Raw genomic sequence first — 20,942 nt, forward strand, 5'->3', positions numbered from 1 at the left:
CAAATATGAGAGGTCCCTAACTAATCTGTCCTGCAACCAGATTGGATTAAAAAATGCTGATTTTTCTTGAAATGGCTTTTCAGACTTTAAATTGAGCCTATAAAGTTGTTTAAACAGGAGCCTCAGAAATAGATCTAAGTTTCAATTTAAGACCTTTATGAACTGCTGGCTTTAAATATGTTAGGACAAAGGGGAATCATGCATTAATCCCAGTAGTAATTAGATTTTAAATATTGCAGCCTAAATTTAAGTAGAGAAAGTTTTATGATCTTATTTTTGGTGTTACTTCTGCTTATATCACTGATAAAACATCAGTGGCTTTCACAATTCAAAAAAGCCAGCTTTCCACATGTTCATGAAAAATGTCATAGAGAACAACTTTTTTTTTTTCCTTTGATCTTGCTACTTGTTGGTTCAGACACATGACCAGGTTACCGTCTTACTAGTAGAGGAGATTCAGCTGAATAGAGTATTTGCCAAAGAAACAAGTGCACTGAGGGAGAGGAAAAAAGTTTTGACAAGTGCAGAATGTAGTAGTCCAATAATATAATTCATACGTAAGCATGGACAGTGAAAACACAAAATTTACTGCTTAAAAGGGAAGGGAACTTGCAGTTGAATCTGCTAAATTGCAGTAATTTATCACTTGTTTCATTTGCTGGTAAGTTATTGGAATTTAACTTCACGCAGTGTGGGATAGCAGTGGGCAGATGAAACAGTTACAACAGAGCAGCAGACATACTCATGAGTAATAAAGGCTAAGGACTTCCTTTTAAAGTAGTGTAATTGTTTCAGCTGTGCATATAGTGATAAGTTATATGACTGAGAGCATCCAGTCCCTAGTTTTTTAAACCTCTGTAGGATGGTTAAATTATCATGATCTGGCCTGCTTTCTTATTGAGATGGGATATAGTACCTTAGAAATGAGCCAGTTTGAGCAGAGGTGTGTGCGCCATGTGCCAATTTTCTCTTCTTCTCCTCTCTGTACTAGGCAATTTAGCTGAATCATTATGCTTGTGAAAGCAAAAACTTAATATATTATGCTGTACCTAGAAAACATTTATGAAACAGCTCAACTACTTCACTTCTGTCAAGTCCTGCAGTACCTCTTGTTATTTCAGTTTTAGGATGCATAGTGGTTTGTCTCCTGAACTCAGGCAGGCTCTGAGGTGATGCAGTGTATTGGGTACTTACAGTTGTAATTGGATCAAATCAGCTGGTAAAGGTTAACAAACTCAGTAATATGGATTTGACTGAATAATTACAAATAAAACCTCACCATGACTCTTCTCCTGCATTACACTTCTGAGTCTGCTTATACAGAGATGACCATATTGGGTAACTAGTTACAAATGACACAGTTAAGGTTTGTAATGGCAAAAATTTCTGTTCACATAACTGGATTAAAGCCTCGATTGATTCAACTCTGAGGGAGTACACAGACAGCACTTGGAGACCTTTTCAAGAGGGGAACATTTCTGAAGGGGAGCAGCTAGTACATTCTAACTGTTGTGTGAAAAAACCAAGGAGGATTCAGCTGCAGCAAACCAGTTCCAACTTTAACACCCCTTGTCTAGGCTTACAGTTGGCGCTGATTTGCTGCATTCAAATCCTCCATTAATTCACACACAACATTATAATGTACCAGCTTCTGCCCTCTTGATTCCCCTTTTTGAAAAGGGTCCGAAGTGTTCATGTGTCCACACCTTAATTTTGTTTAAGGGATCCAGTAAAGTCCTGTGCATGCTAAGTTTACACCCCATGGAGTAGAGGAAAACCAGGACTTTAATTTTGAGTTTAGTCCTGTTTGCACTACACCCAATGGCTTGTGGTAACTTGACCCCTTTCACAGTTGTAGCAAAATGTGAGGTCACTCAATTTGGCTTTTACTATCACAATAGCTGGTCTGAAGCACCTTAGCACAGTGGGGTGATGAAACATTTGCAGTGTCTGGACTCTGCAGACTAAAGTGCCTGCTAAGGTTGGGACTAGCAGGTCTCAGTAGTGTCTGAACTAGGCATGTCACTGAAATTCATTGTTGCTGCCCATCTTGGTTTTGTTTTTTTTCTGGAGGAGCAGCTGATGGCTCCAAGTTCCTACACCCTGTTTTCAGGAAAACAGATTGAAACTGAAATAAGCAGGCAAAGTCAATGTATATCTTGGCTGGTCAAGCAGGAAAGACAATAGAAATCTTGCCATCTCGGTTTCACTGGGGAGCAGGGCCCCTTGTTCTTTGAAAGAAAGCACTGCAGAGCCTAACACTTTCCTAAGACTCCATGCAGTGTGCAATTGAATAACAGTGCTCTTAAGGAGGAAGCAGCTTCATCTTTTACTCAATCTCCAAAGCTCAGCTTTAGAGAGAGATTCCATTGGCCTCCGATTTCCCATTAACTGTGTGAGGCAGAAAACATCCCCTTTGCAAGATGCTCAGATCTCTGAGCCACAGTTATGATCAGAGCCTTGGCAGGCTGCTGTTGTAATAAGTGACTGGCTTCCCAGTTGTGATTCTCATCTCTGCTCTGAAGGCCTTGGCTGGCAGTTGCTGTTAGCACTCCTGCCCCTGCCCCATTTTGACTTGTATCTTGAAGATGTTTTAAAGTCTTACCAGTTGTCTCAGTGAGTTCTTATCTTTTGGGGAATAAGGAGGGACAAGCCCTTAGAGGTCAGAACAAATGTTGGAGACCCTAGAAATACTCCAAAATAACTTGTTGTCCCCTTCCTTCCTATTATGTAGGGCTGGCTGAATCATCAAGCAGAGGATGCTGCCTGGGGGGTGCAGACTTTAGAGGTGAAAGGGGAAGAGTGGTTGTCAAGTTTCCTGTGGCAACAGAATATTTTGAATCGTCCTCTGTATGTAGTCTGATTCACTGTCTAGCAAATCTTCCTGGGTCACATTGCTTTATTTTTTGAGTGAGTGTGCCCAGTTAGGCAAAATATGGGCTTGAGCTGCAGGAATTCCCAAGTTTAAAACCTGGCTTTGAGCTGATTTTTATTAATGACATTGGGCAAAACATTTTAAACTCTCACCTTATGCTGACTTGCCTGTGGAACATAAGTGCCATACTGGGTCAGACCAGTGGTCCATCTAGCATGGTATCCTGTCTCCGGCAGTGATAGAGGTAGATGCTATACAGGGAGAGCATTGAACCAGATATCTCTAGAGCGACCTATCACCTATACAGTATTGTCACTGGTATCTACTGTTTATTGGTTTAGAGATGCTAAAGGAAGCCTATCCAACCATTCCATTCAATAACCGTTAATAGATCTGTCTTCCATGAATTTATCCAGTCTATTTTTTGAGCCTGGCTATGCTATCTGCCTTCACCACCTCCTGTGGCAGTGAATTTCACAACTTAACTATGCACCGAGTAAAAAGTACTTTCTCTAGTTATTTTTAAACCTGTCACCTATTAATTTGCTGACATCTGCTAGCAGAAGATGCAAAGAAGGCAGAGCTACTCAAGCTACTTTGCCTCGGTCTTCACAAAAAAGTGAGCTGTAGTCAGCCAGCTAATAAGAATTATCTGGATAAGGAAGGGGGCAAACTGAGGGATGAGATAACAAAAGAGATGGTCAAAGAGCTTTTGATGGGTTTGAATGAATTCAGGACAGCAGGACCAAATGAGCTTCATTCAAGGGTACTGAAGGAACTAGCAGAGGAGATCTCGGAGCTGTTGGCAATGATCTTCAAAAAGTCGTGGGAGATGGGCCAGGTACCAGAGAACTGGACAAGGGCCAATGTAGTGCCTCTCTTTAAAAAAGGCAAAAAGGAGACCTGGAGAATTACAGACTGGTTAACCTTACCTCAATACCTGGGAAATTACTGGAGTTTATCCTAAGGAAGGCCATTTGCAAGAATCTGGAGGAGGAAAGGCTGATCACAAGCATGTCAAACAAATTGATCTCCTTCTTTGAGAAAGTAACTGCTTGGGTGAATGAAGGGGATGTTGTGGATATAGTGTATCTGGATTTCAGCAAGGCTTTTGACAAGGATCCATACAACCTTCTCGTAAACAAATTGGAAACCTGTGGGCTGGAGGAAACTACTATAAGGTGGATAGATATCTCGTTCAGTAGCTGCAAGCAAAGGGTAATTTTTAACAGGTCCATTTCAGAATGGCAGGAGGTTTTGAGTGGAATCCCCCAGGGGTCTGTCCTGGGATCAGTGCTGTTTTCAGTGCTTCTTGAGCAAGTTTGCAGATTACAAGAAACTGGGAAGGATTGCAAACACATTGGAAGGTGGGAGCTCAATTCAGAAGGATCTTGACAGATTGCAAAGCTGGGCTGAAGCTAACAGGATGAAATTCAGTGCTGACAAATGCAAGGTGCAGTACTTTGGGCAGAATAATCAAAAATACAAATACACAATGGGTAACACTACAGAGAAAGATCTGGGAGCCTTGGTAGATCACAGACTCAGTATGAATCTGCACCGTGATGCAGCTACACCAAAGGCAAATGTGGTTGTGAGATGCATCGATAGAAGCATTGGGTGCAAGACATGAGAGGTGATAATGTCTCTATACTTAGCACTGGTTAGGCCTCATCTAGAGTGTTGTGTGCAGTTTTGGGCTCCATGTTTTAAAAAGGAGGTGGAGAATTTAGAGCATCCAGAGGCAGGCAATAAAGGGTGATAAAAGGCTTGGGAAGCAAGTCATATGAGGAGAGGCTGAAGGGGCTAGGCATGTTCAGCTTGTGGAAAAGGCACTTAAGAGGGGACATAACTGTCTTTACATACTTGAAGAGCTGCCATAAAGAAGGAAAAGCATCTTTTTTTTGTCTCGCTGCTGAGAGGAGGATGTGGGCCAATGGCTTGAAATTGCAGCAAAGTAAGTCTTAGAATGGATATCAGGAACAACTTCACTATGAGAATAATGAGGCAGTAGAATAGACTGCCTGGGGAAGTTGTGAACTCTCCATTACTGAAGGTGTTCAAGAAGAAGTTGGACAGCCACTGGTCAAGGACAGTTTGGGCATAGCTATGCTTATGTTCCACTGTGGGCATTTCCAGTGATTCTGAGCTTTGTTGATTGCTCTCTTCCCCTTTCTGCTACATGTATTAGGTGTTTTTAAGCCTCCCTTAGGCATTGGTGTTGGCTTCAGGTAGGGATAGGGATTTTGACTGGGGTGTGCCAATGCCCCTGCTGGGACTGAACCTGGAGGTTCCTATCTAGAAAGTCTTATCCCTCTGTTTATGGTCAGACCAATCACCATATTTGGGGTTAGGAAGGAATTTTACCTCATGGGCATATTGGTACAGACTGGAGGTGGGGGTTGCCTTCCTCTGTAGCAGGGTCATGGCCCTCTACCAGGGATCTCTTGAGCATATATTGATAACTTTTTATAGAAGCAAGACATTGGTTGCTGTGGTTCCCCTTCTTTACCTGTGGTAAGTTAAGGTATTAGGTCTAAGTTGTGTCAGGGTTCATGGTGGAGTTATGTAGAGTTTCGATTATGGGTTGTATAGGATGGCTTGGATAGGGATGATACTGCCTCAGGAAGGGGGCTGGACTAGATGACTTCTGAAGGTCCCTTCCAGTCCCATTTATCTATGAGTCTATAGTTCTGTAATTTCAGCTAATGCCTCTTAGTTCTTGTATTCTGGGACTTGGTGAACAAAAGTTCCTTTGTTTACTTGGTCCATAATATCTTAGGACAGTTTCTTGAAAGAAGCAAAGAAATGATAAAAAATTCAAGATCAGGAAATGTGAAATATGGCAGGGTAAAATTCTGGCTTCATTAAAGTTGATGGGAATTTTGCCTATGATTTCTATTAAACTAAAATTTCAATCCCTATCTTCCATTCCTCTACAGAACTCCTGTATAGAGTTGTGGGAATTCATAATTATTGGTGAAGATGTAATTTATGTATTTGTAAAGACCTCTAAACTGGATCATGTATTTAAAAGCCAGATACAAACAAGAGTTTTGCAGCTGATACTCACCACGTCAACTTACCTCTTAAACTTACTGCTTTCAGATGAACAGGAGGCTTTGAACTCTATCATGAAAGACCTGGTTGCCCTCCAAATGGGCCGACGTCACAGGCTACCTGGCCTTGAAACCATGAAAAATAAGGACACCACTCACTCGAGCAAACAGGTAATGGACTGCTTAAAGCAATAACATTGTCGCCTTGTGGCAAGGGAGAGAATGGGTCAGCAGCAGGTCTGTCTGCTTAAAATGCCAGTGCCTTGTTTCAGCTGAAGCAGTGTAAAAGCATGTGCCTACTTTGTGGGCCTTATGCTACCTTCGTTCAGGTTAGGACCCTGGTGTGTGTCCGCTTCTATCATTTTACTTATTATTGTTGACTAAGAAAGGCAGAGCAGCTCAGCATTTTGCCATCTTAGATGTATTAATGGGGGGATGTTATCTAGATAGATCTGCTGAAAATTATACCAAGTGGTATTCTTGTTGCACAGTTCACATTTCTTTGTAAACCAGCATTTAATAACTTTTTTTTCTTTTAAGAAAAAACACAATGCCAGCAACCCAGCCCTCCTGAGCAGCCCTGCAATAACAAACCAATGTGCCTCTGCGGTAGAAGAAAAAAAAATTCCGGTAAGCATACTGGCTTCCATGTCACTACTAGCAAGTATAAGTTAAGAGCATGTTTTAAAACTATGCAGTGTGACCTTTAAAGACCACATTTAAGCAGGTGTGGGAGGTTAAGGAAGCATTTTTCCTTTGCTGGCTCTACTTTGTGGCACAGGGATATACTTTTCTATTGTAGTAATATTTCTGTGTGAAGGAGAAACCTGGAAAACAGCAATGGTGAAAGGGACTTGGGTGAGAGCTATAGCAAGCAAGGCTTCAGCTTGCAATGTTAAATTGAAGATACTGCTTTTAGGCTACACACAGATATGAAAAATAGGTCACAAACTAAAAGACCCTGTTTCCTTATGGGTTTGATTCGGTTGTACTTAAAACTACAAAGAGAAGATTTAGGCCCCCATAACATAGAAGAAAATTAAAAAAGAACAGCAAAATAAGTTGTCTAGGAGCTTGACTTAAGTGAACTGTAACAGCCTTTCTTCAAAACAGCTATCTACAAGTGTCTGAGTTGAGTGAACACCAGTGCCTAACAATGCAGACATCTGAACTCAATGGCCCACAAGACACATTTCAGGGCTATGTTCGTATGAAAGAGGGAAGCTATTTGGGTGACCCAGTTGTATTACATCACTAAGAATAACAGGTTGAAACTGAACAAAGAAAAACTACGTTTTTTGGGGCAAGTGGAGTAAGCCCTACAAGTGAAGTTCAGGAGACTGGAAAAGTGCCCCACAGAAAGTGGTGGAAGCCTCATTACTTCAGTTTCTTAAAAATAATCTGCATGAACCTTTGGACACTTCTGTAGAGAAGAATCCTGTATTAGCTTCTTGCAGAGAAAGAGGGCAAAAAATAGTTTAAAAAAAAATGCTTATTGTCTCTGATGTGGCTGAATGCTCAAGGATCAGGCTACTCTGGAAATTCTATTCATGGTCTATGTTATTTGAGTAAAATACTGTAATGTAAAAGCAACACTTTTTAATGCACAGATATTTGTCCATTGCTGTCTTTTAAGAATCAATTTAAGTTATTGGTGATTAAAGGCAAAAGACCAGAAGGCTTTGGAGGTGTTGCATACACTTAAAATGCTTTTGTGTCCCACGTTCCATTGACATAGAGTACCTGTATATTGCCCCACATGCACGGATAGAGTAGAGTACAGTGTGATTTTAATAAAATGTGATTCATCCTGACAATGTGTAATCAGTTATACTTTGCTGCCATCAAAGATGCCCCACATTTGGTTAATTACAGGTTAAACACTAAACCTCTCTACCAGCACAAAGATTTAGTGCTTATTGGGTTGAAGAGTCTTGCTCAATACCTATTATTTCTTACATGGGTGTGGTCTACTCAGCTGTCATACTTGGGTCTCTGAAGCTCAGTAAATTCAAGAAAGGATGCTGAGTAGGGTTCTTCCATTGGAGGTAGTAAGGGCAATGATCAAATTGTGGCTTGTGCCGTAAGTTGAAATGAGCCTGTTGTTGACCTATAATCCATTTGCACGTGTTGCAAATCCCAGTTTGTGTAACCAAGCTGCTTGGGAGAGGCTTGAGACGAAGGTTATTGGGGGTGGGGGAATAAGGATTGAATCTGCACAGTGTCTTAATGTGCCTTTTTCAAGCCAGTACATATTTCTGTGGTATGCAACCTTTCTATGTTAGTCTATTTTATGAGGGGGTGCTTTTTCCCAGAAACCCGTTGTGCTGTTTCATGTCATAATGTCCATGCCTGTTTCTTTTTATTCTTTCTTCACTTCTTTTGTCTCCAGTCTATCTCCTTGTTCATATCTCTTCCTGTTTTTTCTGTCCTCGCTTTTTTTTTCTTCCTCCCCGTTCCTTTGCTCACCAGAAGGCTTCCTGCTGCCTAGAGTGGAGGAGTCTGTGAGCAGCCCTTGGGGCTACATGGTCCAGTATATAGGTTCATACAGCTGAGCTGTATATTGTGGGAACAGAGGTGGCTTGAGCCAGTGGGCTGCTTTCTGAGCCTGCAGTCTTTGTGGAACAGCCACAGGAAAATGGAGGGAGAATGAGTTTCAAGAAACTACCAATCCACCCACAGTAGCGGATTTACAGTGAGTAACCAGATGGGATTTGAAGTTCTCATCTTTACCTTCTCTGATTATTAACCTCCTCCCAGCACACACAATTAAACTGGTCATCTCTCTGGCAGCCTGCACTCCAGGCTAAGAAACATTGCCCCATCTTGTGTAGTGTCCAGATATCTACTGCCCTTAGACTCAAATTGCCAAAGTAGGACCGGTAATGTTTAAAGAAGGGTATATATAGTGTTTAAAGAGGTCATCATACCTGAGCCTAGTTGAGTTCCCAAACTCTTTACAAATTATTCTGTATACCAGAGTGAAAGGTATTATACAGTGTGGTTATGATGTTCAGGTGGCCTTTAAATTTGTTCACTAAAACAGTCCGTGCATTAGAGTGCAGATGTTAAGAGGCCTTGTCTTCTCCTTACATTGCATCATTTTCATTGTTATTTATGTGATGCAGACAAGTATTTTTTTTTATTTTTTTTTTACAATCAGTCCTCACTTGATTTTTTTTTTTTTTTTGCCTATTCTTCAAATGTATCAGATCAGTAATTATGTTCTTTCTGTCAACAAATTAGCTAAAATTTTGGTATGCTGATGAGCACAATTGTTACTGTTAAGAAGGATATAATATGCAGGTACAGTGTGGCACATTTATGCAATAGCAGTGAGTAACCAACCAGAAAAACAGGCATTTCTATCTAAGCCCCATTTGTAAAAATGATTTAAGTGCCTAACCCACTTTTGAGAATGGAACTTGGGCTCCAGTATTTCTTAAGTGTATTGGAAATGTTACCATTTATCAAAAACTCTTTAAATTTCCCTTTACTAAGTGTACTTTTTGGTATCCTTAAAATCTTAAGGTCCTGCATCTGTTGAACTTAGTAATGTTTATTCAAGTGACAGTGTCAAAGGGAAGTCTTTGAAATTAATACAGCAATTCATGCTCTTCCCTGGGACCTGACAGTTTTTCAGTTAAAATTTCCTTGACTACTAGATAAACTTTTGGATAACTATCTTTAGATTTATTCCTTTAGTCTGAGGTAGAGACTAATTAATGTAAAAATAAAAAAATCAATAATTTTTATTTGTAATCTGCCACGATAGTGTCCCAGTTCAAAACTGGAACATTAAAGCACAGAATTTAAAGCTTTGTTTTTCTTGCTGATGCTGGAGCTAGAGAAACAATACTATATATTCAGATATAATATAAAATATATATATTTTAAATCAATTTTCAGATAAGGCAACAGAACCTCTGCACTAAGGCCTAACTACATTTTTTAATTTAAAAATTACTCGCTGAGTTACAGGTCAACAGTTTAAAAGGACATAGAAGAATCAAAGTTGGCTGTTAGTATTTCTTTCCAGTTTTGTCTTGTCTTAGGACACCCGAGGAAACAGAGAGCATTTTTCCCTAATGGGGCTTCTTCAAGGTTTATTAGTTTATTTTGAAATATTCCTAGTGACAGAGCTTCTGCAACTTTTTAAGAGACTGTTCCATAGTTTAATACATCTTACAAAAAGGACATTTTTGTAAACAGGCACTCTAAATATTACCTTCCTTAATTTCATTTTAATACCCGTTTGGCAAGTCTAAGTAATTCCTTCTCTTTCTTTGCTATTTTTACGTAAATAGCAACGTCCTTTGATGACATGTTCTCTTCTCCATATTTAATTTTTTTTTAACCGTTTCTTATAGATCAATCCATATATCCAACTGTTCCATTGTAAGGTTTGTAGCTATTCTCTGAATTTCCTCCAAGTTGACTGTCTTCTGGTATTGAGGTTTGAAGAGTCGAGTATTATTTCAGATGCAGACATACTAGAGCAATACTGAGAGGCAGTTCGATCTTCCTGGTCTGAGAACTTCTGTATGTATATCCAAAAAAAAAAGGCTAAAATAATTTTTGAGCTGTCAAAAGTCTTAACACAAGCAACCTCATCTGGTGTACAGTTCTCTCTCCCTGCATTATGCCTTTAATAGATTCACGTAAGAGAGAGGTTTTCTTACCCAGTTAGTTTGAAGATATACCGTACTTTCTTACATTCAGCATGCACCTTTCCCTTCCAACATGCACCCCTCCACCCCGAAAAAAATTTGGGACATGTTTTAAGTGGGAAAGCTGGTGGGGGGGGAGGGAATTGGCTAGAAAAGAAGCAAGGCTGAAGACATTGTGCATAGCATGCAGTCAGGGCCGTCCCTGGGGCAGGGGGGAATGAATCAGGGTGACTGCCCTGAGCCCCATGCTTGGGGGAGCCCCACGGAACTGAGCATAGCGGCCGCGGCCCCTCCTGCAGTGCCCGTCTAGTGCTGGTAACTGCATTGCCACCACCAGCTTTGCGTCTGGCTGTTCACCCCCCAACCCCACCCCCCGAAGCCGCCAACTTTTCGCACCTGGGCCCCGCACCCTGCTAGAGTCGTCTCTACATGCAGCCACCAAGATGTTAACCCTCTCAGCAGTTATTGGCTGCGCATTGTAGTTTGTGCCTGAAGCCATAAGTGAGCTGCTGGTAGTATCTTGATGAGGCTTGTCACATGGAAACAATATCTTATTTGCAGGAACTTTGTATAATAAAGAACTACTTACTGTAAAGAACTAATGTTTTTGCTGCTGCCCTTGCAAGGGTCTTCTTGGGCCTAACCTTGTGTGACATGAAGTAAATCCTCCTGAAAACATAATGTCCAGGAAGTGTGGCATCCCAAGAAATAGTCTGGGTGAAGTAGTGGGCACCAGGAGCTTCTTGATATTACACTTCCTAGATATTCTGTTTCCCAGGAGGACTTTTACTCTGTTACATAATCAGCCATGACTGGAATAATATTTTTTCTACATCCTGCTTTCTAAAAACAAGTTGTGTATTTGCTTGGGGTAGGATACTGTATGTGGAAAAAATATGATATTTTGCAGCCCATTACATCTCTACTATTTCTTTTACTCTTGACTACAGCTGAAACAGAGCAGATACGTAGCGCTTCAGTTTCAGCATCCTTTTGCATAAAATTCTTCCTTCCCTCACACCTAAGCAAACATCTTTAGGAAAGCCAGTATGTAAATTACCTTGACTAGATTATTGTTCCTCTGGTCAGGAAGCCCATTTGTCATGGTCAGTTATGTACCTACATCTCGTCTGCAGGAATATTGTGTAGTGAACAGTGAACGCATGGTCCCTTTGAACTGCATTCTTGACCACTGGGTCTGCCAGATTTCCTCTAGCTTAAAGAGCATTTCCTGGCCATATTTTTTTGAAGTTCCTAGATGTATGATTGCCTATTGTCTAAGGCTTTCACAGATGGCTCAGTCTACTCCAGTCACATAAATTGTGCATCAGAAATTATGAAGCCTTATCAGAATGGAGTATTTTCCTTTTATTTTTTTATCTTTGTGATCTAAATTGGGATTTCAATTTTGGTCTCGAGTTGAAAGTTTAGCCCAATGAACTTTCTGTACGGTCTGTCAGGCTCTGAATATGTAAGTTAATACACAGTCTGTATAGCAAGTGGCACTCCATTAATACCATGGGTCATATGAATGGTGATTTTTTTTATACACTTGAAAAGTGGCTTAAAAATTAAATTGCATTATGCAAGCACTGGATGTAAAGCCACAGTACAGAGTATATTTTTGCCTTAAAGCAGAGATGTATTTGTTATGCAAAAAGAAAATGATTCTTTATAATTATGTTTACAGTGTTTATTTTGTACAGGAAGAGTTACTTGAGGTAAATCCTGTGTCTAGTTGGAGCTGAAATTAACCTTAAATGGGCTTTTTAAGAAATTTGACATTCATTGTTGGATCTCTTGAGCATTCTATAACAGACTGTTCAAACTTTTGATGTAGTTAAACTGCATGCAAGGAAATTGTTTTAATTTTTGTAAGGTTTCATGGTGACTATTTAATAGACTAGACAGGATCAGTTAATAGCTCAATTAATTCTTAGTGTCATGGTGATGCAGGTAATGCAGGCAATTTGATCTTCTCTTCCTGTTGATTTGCTTGTTGCAGTTCTGTTCGTTGAAATGAATTGAAGGGGAGAGATAGTAGATGCATGTCAAGAATTCTCATGCTTGGATTACTTGCCCCCTACAGCTATTGCTGCAACTCAAAAACTCCATAGCCATATACTAGTTTTTAGTTGTCATCAGAGGGAAATTGAACGGGATCAAAAAATTCTCCTTCTCTGGTAGTAGATAGTCTCTTATGCTCACTCCAGCCCCTCTGTTCCTCGCATCCCCTCTGCACCTCTCCGATTCTTTGTCACTCCCTCCTGCTCATCCCATATGTAGCTGCTTCCCTACCCTTTCCTTAGTTCCTTGCAATATTATGTGTCTGTGTCATCCCCTGGTCTGTTGGCTACAATTTGTCTGCTTACCTTCCCTTTGCAAAGACCTTTTACATGCCTCATTCCCTATTCTGCCTAGTCTGTGGGAGCTTTGATAAAGAGGAAAAATAACTCTATTTTATCTACTCCGGTAAATTTACCTATATATTTTAAAAGATTATAAAGAGGAATTGACCTGTATCACAACAACTAATCTGGTGTATCAATTGAATGTTAAGAGTCAAATGTTTTTGGCTGCTTTGTGTTGCTTTCTTGATGCAAAACAGCTGTGAATCCACCTTCACTTGTCTGATGGCTTCAAATATGCATCCTGTTTTGCATATATTGTTGCAAATCCACCAGAACACAAACTTCAGATGTTACAAAATTGATTCTGCTCATACATTGCCCATCTACCTGGAACATAAGGAGAAAAACATTACTTACAGAATCCTCTTGCTGTGTAAATGGAAATAGATAGCAGGAAAGGGCAAGCCAAAGTGTTGCTACATCTGCTAGCAGGGCACAAGACTAACAACTTGGTGCTTCAGGATGGAAGTTGTCAGAGGTGTGGTTTCATTTTTGAAGGCAGATGGTTAAGACTTCCTTATGGCATAAGAAACAGTCGAGATAAGACTTTTTTTGTAAGTTTTCATGGTGCCCATATCTAATAAACTAGACAGTCAATTAATAGCTCAGCTCGTTCTTAACTAGTGTCATAGTGACATGAAGTAATAGAGGAGGAGTCATAAGTACAACATAAAGCATTCTTAGCCAGAAATGAATACCATATTTTCTTACAACACAGTTTCCTCCCATAAAACAGCTGTTGGAAATTGCAATGTTCATTATACACAAGAAATACAGTAAGAACGGCTTCTGCTGGTTATAGGCAGAAGTGAAAGTAAAATCTGCCAGGATTCACTGGGACCAGAACAGTGAGTAGGCTACTGCTCTCTAGCAGCATGCCTTCTAAGCTGTGCACGTGCATGGCTGTGCACAATAAAAAATTATGCTGTGCAGTAACTTTTTAATGCTATGCACACAGTGGCATACTCATTTGGGGGGGAGGGGGGGGAGACAGGGGGCAGTAGGGGGCCATGGCCCCCAGGTGCCAGGGTGGGGGTTGCCCAGCCCCATAGCAAGGGGGCACCGACACTCCCCCTGCTGCCACCACTGGCTTGACATCCAGCCGCTCACCACCCACCTCAGTCCGGCCACAGGCTGCTGTGGGGCTGGGAGGAAGCGGTGGGCACACTGAGATACCCATGCACTCCCAGCCAGGATTGCTCACCGATCGCTAAACCTTAGAGGGAACACGGCTCTCTAGCTGTTGCTACTCAGGTATTTACTACAAGAGAAGATCCTTCTTCATTCTGCCTTTCAAAAACAAGGTACGTATTGTATTCCAGTATGTGTTGTATGTGGGAAAATATAGTATATTGCTTTTGTAATTTGGCATGTTCCACATTCAGGTCTCAAAGATCTTCATTGTGTACATTGTTATAACATGTATGAAACATGCCAAAGAGTTTGAGAAACTAACCTTCTTTTTCTTCTCTTTTGGCAGAACGATGTAAGGATAAAGTTTGAATATAATGGGGAAAGACGGTAAGTGTGCCTTCATTGTTCTCGCATGTACAAAATCTCTGCTGAAGTGTACTACTCAGACTAAGCTGGGGTTGAATGGAATCTACTGCCTTGACTCTGTTACAAATGAATATGATTTTCTGAAATGGTTTCCTATGGATTATATGAGATACTGTATCTAGGGTAGATTATGGGATTGTGTCTGCTCGAAATCTTGATGAGCTCATGCTTTCTGTCAGTGGCCCCAGTAATTTTGCTCCTTTTTTCCATATTTCTGTCTCCCCAAGGTAGTGCCTCAGTACTACTTGAATTCCTGGACTAGAATCTTTTTTGGTGTAATTTGCTCAGATGGTCTCACTGAAATAAGAGAAATCTTTCCCTCTTTTTCAACACAAACATGCTCTCTTCTTCATTCCCTGAGCTAGAAGAAATCTGTCCATTATATATCAGTCAGCTGATTTAGTGGTTGTCTCTAAACCTCTGCACACATGTCAATTTAGAGGTCTCATGTGCAGGAAAAGCAGCTGTAATATTTGTGGGGTTTCCTTGTGCCCTTGTGTTTGCATTGTTGAATGGTAGATGGAACCCCTTGATACCCAGTGGTATAAATCATAATGGTATACAAAGTAGAAGAAAGCTGAGGATTTGGGTTGTCCTGATGGATTCTTCCTATGTATGTTCCAGATTTCCCCTATCCTAGTTTGTTTTGCTTATAATTGGAAAATATATTTTAGAGAGAGTTGTTTTTTTTTGCAGTATAAACTTTGCAGAAAAACCTCTTAAAATCTTTAAGGTAAAGAGAACTTTAATGTAAAGCAACACTGAGGTACTTCAGGGTATCACTGAAGTTGAATGAGCGTGTTTAGGACAGTTTAGCCTCAGATGTAAGTGGAAAGGGAATTTCTTTTCCTAGATCCTAATTCAGTAAAATACTTAAATGCATAGGCTTCTTGACATCAATAGAGCATCTTGGTTGTATACAGTAATATGCATTTGAGTGCTTTACTGAACCAAGACCTTGGGATTTATATAGCCATTGTTAGAGAAAAAAAGGCTCCATACATTTCCTCTGTCCACAACAGCTTTATTTTGCTGAAGTGGCCAGTCTTTTTGAAAATGGTCATACAAAGACAATACACATAAGTGGCTTTATTATGTGGTCATCTGGCTACCATTACTAACACATGTAAGGCTCATTAACTTCAGTGGAAGTCTTTTAAGCCACTGTGGATGCTTTAAGTAAAAGGTTATAGGAAAGCACTCGTGATCTGTAATACTTTACAAACTCCCAAGCCTCCCCCAGCATTTTGACTAAGGGAAAGTTGGGTTTTTTGGGGGTGCCGTTATTTGCTTTATGGACCTCTTCCTTTCTCTGGAAAATCATTTTCATGTCATGTCAAGTTAAGTTAGCGCAGCTTATTAAAAATAATTAATGGATGAAATCAAACTAACAGCTAATCAATTTTAGAGGTGGTGTGCCTTCTAGTAGTGTTTACTTAGTTTCCCTACTAAACTTTGAGGGGTTTTTTACAATAATTTTTCTATTAAAAATTCTTCCTGTCTACACAATCACTGACTCTTCCTCTAGCACCTGTCTAGCATTCTTCCTGTCTACACGTCGCCATAAACTCCTGGATGATCAATTTCACGCTGAATATTAGGAAAAACTTCTTCCACAGGCTGGACACCCTGACTGTGAATAAGCTCCCTCTAGAGGTGGTGCAATCACCTACCCTGGAAATCTTCAAGAGGAGACTGGACAGTCACCTCACTGGGGGTCACCTGACCCCCAGTTATCTTTCCCGCTTGGTGTGGGGGGCTGGACCCAATGATCTTCTGAGGTCCTTTCCAGCCTTATAATGTATGAATCAATGCACACAATCCAACAATAAATTTGAAATCTTCTGTTTGTCATTTTGTATATTAATTGGTAAATGATTGATAATGTGATTTTTAATCTAGCATGAAATGACTTACAGCTTGGTTAGCTACTTGTTACTACTAGTTTCACTTGGCTCAGGACTATGAGCTCAGAGCAGTTTGATTTTTTTTTTCGTGTGCTTCATTTCCTGATACCCTGTCCGTAGCACTGGCCTGCACTTTGATGGTAGCAGACATGGAAAGGAAAGACTTCTCATTGATCCCAGTTTTTGCTCATTTGTATTTTTTATAATACTGAGTTTTACAAGGCATTAAAAGGAACCAAACTAACCCTGTAAATCACTTCCACGCATGCAGCTTTACTTCCAGCAGTTAAATTAGAAAAGTCATGCATTCCCCATCCTTTTGGGGACACAAGGATATTTTGTTGAAACAAATATGAATAATGAATAAAATATCTTGTACACAACCAACTAACATTTTAAAGTCTTTGTGATTCCATGTAGACAGAGGAACATTCTTGTAGTTTAAAAACACCTTGCTTGGATTCTTAAGATGTTGATAAATCTTGGAATTGTTTCAGTTTTCTTTTCCTAGGAGTACAGATGACAATGTCTTGAAAATAGAGGTGCTAGAGGAAGTCAGTGATTTTTTTTTTATAAGCCTGCTTTTTACAAAAAACAGGCATTGTACTCTAACACTTGCAGAGTTCTGTGTAGGATTCAAGTATATAGACCCAAATTTTGTACCAAGAGGAAATTCAGAAGTAGTTGTAGTTGAAGTCTCCTGCAACTCCTAATAGAGCGCTGACACAATCTGGCTTCCAGTATTGCACAGGAATGGTACAGAGTACAACAGAGCTTCTGTGCGGCATGCCACAATATCTTGTGATGTAGTGTCATGACAAAGTAACTCGGAAGTGAAATCTCATCAACACAGTGCTATCATCTTTCACGTCTCCTTCCCAAGTGGGCATGTTTAAGATGGCACAGAGCTCAGGGGAGTAGCAGGGGTTTTCAGCAGAAACGTTGAAATGAAAAGGTTGATTGTATGTTAGACTAATTATGCAGTTACGCTTGCCTGATTTCCCCATTCCCAAAGTGGTATGCAGTTACAGACAGCAGGCTTGCCCTGAGAATGTAAGTGTGTGTGTTTGGTTTCAAAGAAGCTGCCAGATCTAACCACAGATATTTAAGGTGGTCAGGCAGGAATGGCCTCCTTAAACCCTGAACTCGATGATTTGTGTTAGTTTAAAACTCTGTGCACTCTTCTAATAGAGCTGTTTTTGGTGCCACAAATCTGGTTTTAGTGCACTGCATGTAGAATGGAAGCCTTTATAAGGAGCTTCAGTGCAGCTGAAAGCAGTGTTCATTTGCCCAGTGCCAAAGTACTGTAATTTCATGGATTGGTTTCTTAGTAATATGTAGAAAATGTTATTGTAGGCTGCCTTTTTAAAAAGGACAATTATTTCAAAATAGTTGAATGTTATAGGTCTGCTAGTAGGACTAACTTTCCATGGGAAGGAGCAGGGGAAGTAAACTGAAGCTAAAAAGTACTTAGTATTGATGAAAGATGTTGGATTGACAGTGCCGCACACTACCATCTGTCCACAGGATAGATGCAGTCCATACTGCATAAACTCCTCCAGCGATTTGCCTCAGCACTTATCTGAAGGGGTCGCCTTTTCTAAGAATGGAATAGGAGTTGAGTTTCTTTGGCCTGTTTGGCCATTATTGTCAAAAGTCTGGTAGCACAGTTGCCCATTAGTCCTAATAGTCGTGGCTGCTGTGATGGAGACTTCATTACAAAGGACATTCATGAGACCTACTTGCTTTACAGTCTGCTGTGCAGTCTCTCAAAATGTGCTGGGTGCTGTCCAGATGTACATAAGAGTCTGTCCCATAACAAGTTCTGGAAAAGGAGTACATAAGCCAGATGACCAGGGACTGGGGGTTTATGGCAGTTTCCCAACCAGTGTGCCACAGCACAAAAGTGTGCCATCAGAAATGAACAGGTGTGCCACGGAATTTTGCCATGGCAATGAGCTACAATAAGTATGAGGATGGGGAATGCTTTAACAAGTGTAGAAAAATTTTAATGTAAGTATGCCTTGGACTGGAAAAAGTTGGGAAATACTGGTTTATGGCATTAGTATCCTCCTGATAAACAAAAATGTTACTAATGGGGCAGGAGTGTTAACAAGGACAATGGAAAGGAAGGAGTTAGTTTGGGAGAACAAAGGAATAAGGAGAATGGTGAGCTGAAGGGAGGAGACTGAGGCCAGAAGCAGATGTGACTGGATACCTGGATAACTGCTCCTAGGTCTCTCCAGTCTGATCTTTGTGCAGTTGAGAGCATAGGGTGTTGGGGACCCAGCATTCCTTGTAGATCCCAAGTGGTCTAGTGCTGAGGTTCCCAAACTTTTTCTTATTGCATATCCCCTTCCAGATTTACCAGCTGCCCGTGTACCCCTACCAGCATACATTTTATATTTTAACCCCTTAAATGACCATTATTTAATCCCTTAAATGTCCCTTAAATGAAAATTAAATCTGCCATTACACAATTTCTCCCATATATCTCCCAGAGATGTCTTGCGTGCCCCCAGGGGTTTGTGTACCGCAATTTGGGAAACTAGTGGAACATGGAGAGAGGGCTGCCTGCCTTCCAGCTGAGCCCACCACTGCCCTTCTCCACATGGTCTATTTTTTAACCCTTCTGGAGCTGAGTGGCCTTCAGAGTTATCCACAAAACATCTTTTTCTCATGTGATCTAATTTGCATTTAGATATGTGGATTTTCTGTCAAGATAAGTACATATTCTGAGAACAGTAAGGGGTTAATAGCTTAATATAGGTAACTTACATCCATCCATCGTAAAGTGATGCTAGCGCTCCTTGTCATTAGGGCAAGGGTCTTGAGGTAGTAACAAGCTTTATACACTGATCCTTCCACTAAAGAAAGGAAAAATAGCTCTTTCCCATAACACTGGTGGAGTTATGTGACTTGCTGAGTACTTGGCAACTTTCTACAGCAAAAACATTTTAGCAAAATAAACAGTTACTGAATCAGAGCTGAAATGATATTACCTTGCTGCCTAATCCCTTTCTAGTTCTTATTCTGAGGCAGGCATAACTATAATAAATACTGAACAAGGAAACCACACTGCTGGAAAGCCTGCCTTTGCCGTAGGATTTTGTAGGCCTCTCACAAATGTCCAATGCTATCTGTCATTTTGAATTTTCTGTGGCTGTTCGTGTACCCTTTGGGTTCTAAAATTTCGTTTGATTTAAGACTGAAGATTTTTGTGTTGTGCGGTAAAATGGTTGTGCTCAAGGTAAGCAAGAAGCCTCGTGTGTTTATATCATTTATACAAATTACTTACTGGCAAACAGCTCATTTGGCACCAGGTATTTACCATCCAGATTGGTGTTGGAAGTGTTCAGAGGAACATTACCTGGAGCTGCACAACGAAAGTACTTGTGATTTTTTTTTAATTTAATTTGAAATGTTTCTTACGTGTTGGTGGCTTAGGGAGTCATGGGAAGGTGCCTTTAATGTCTGGGGTATGGGCCCTGACACATCTTGTACAGTGTTATATTTGGAACACAAGGATATTTATTATACCATGCTGGTTCAGAAGTCGAGGAACAAAATCACCCATTGCACCTGGCCAGTTGTATAGTATTTGATAGTGGGGTAAGAGGTGTCCTTCCTGTCAGATTAAAAGATCTGGAATATCTGGCTGCTTTAGCATGAAACCACAAACATTAGTTATTAACATTTGTCTAGCCTCATTAAATCCAGCTCTAGGTTCTTGACAAAAAGCCTCTTTGAGGATTGCATGTATTTGAATGGCAGCCACAAAGTGCAGCAATTTGCTCCTGCTGCAGTTCAAAGTCTTGGAATCGTGCATGCAGAGTAGTGGCCAAAGTAATGGCTAAAACTAAGTGGATGTCACAAAGCAATTTCTGTGAATCTGGATTGTTAATTGGCTTCAGGAATCTGTGCGCGCCTCTTGTTTCCTTCTTTTAGACCTTCTAAAGCAAGCTTATTTGTGGGTATGTTTGTGGAGATAATGACTTTTAAGCAAACTGGAAAATATCAGAAAGTAAATATTGAATTCATAAATTTGAGTACAAAAGCTTTTGTTTCCAAGTGTAACACAGTGTTGTCTGGCATTTCATTAGCTTTTAAATTTGCAACCTTCAGAACTTCACAGATATTTTTATGAGTATCTGTCTAATTTTAAATGTATGGGAAACCTCTCATTAGACAGTACCTGTAGTAAGCTAGAATCCTTCTACAATGATAATAATTAACCAGCATAGGTTACAGACCTACCTGATCAGGGAATCAAAACTGTGTGTAACATCTGTGTACTGTCAAACATCTCTAACTTGCAATATTATACTCTGAATAAAGTGCTTGAAACAGGCTATCAGCCAGGAATCCCATGTAAGAACAATTCAGTTAATTTCAACTAAAAAAATTAGAGAAAATCATTCTCTGCTCAAGGATAACTTACATGTAAAAAAAATAGCAGT

General features: G+C 40.3%; 1 protein-coding gene across 2 annotated transcripts in view; it reads left to right on the forward strand.

The window, feature by feature from the left end:
* The window catches only part of MAP3K3 (mitogen-activated protein kinase kinase kinase 3), a 62,505-nt gene that overhangs the window by 7,545 nt on the left and 34,018 nt on the right, over positions 1-20,942 (forward strand). For both annotated transcript variants that reach the window (XM_006271568.4, XM_006271569.4), the window contains exons 2-4: positions 5,984-6,105; positions 6,475-6,564; positions 14,496-14,536. In XM_006271568.4, the coding sequence (XP_006271630.1) occupies positions 5,984-6,105; positions 6,475-6,564; positions 14,496-14,536 (253 nt within the window). The remainder of the gene's footprint in view (positions 1-5,983; positions 6,106-6,474; positions 6,565-14,495; positions 14,537-20,942) is intronic.

Source organism: Alligator mississippiensis, chromosome 4, assembly GCF_030867095.1.
Source record: "Alligator mississippiensis isolate rAllMis1 chromosome 4, rAllMis1, whole genome shotgun sequence".
Classification (NCBI taxonomy): Eukaryota; Metazoa; Chordata; order Crocodylia; family Alligatoridae; genus Alligator; species Alligator mississippiensis.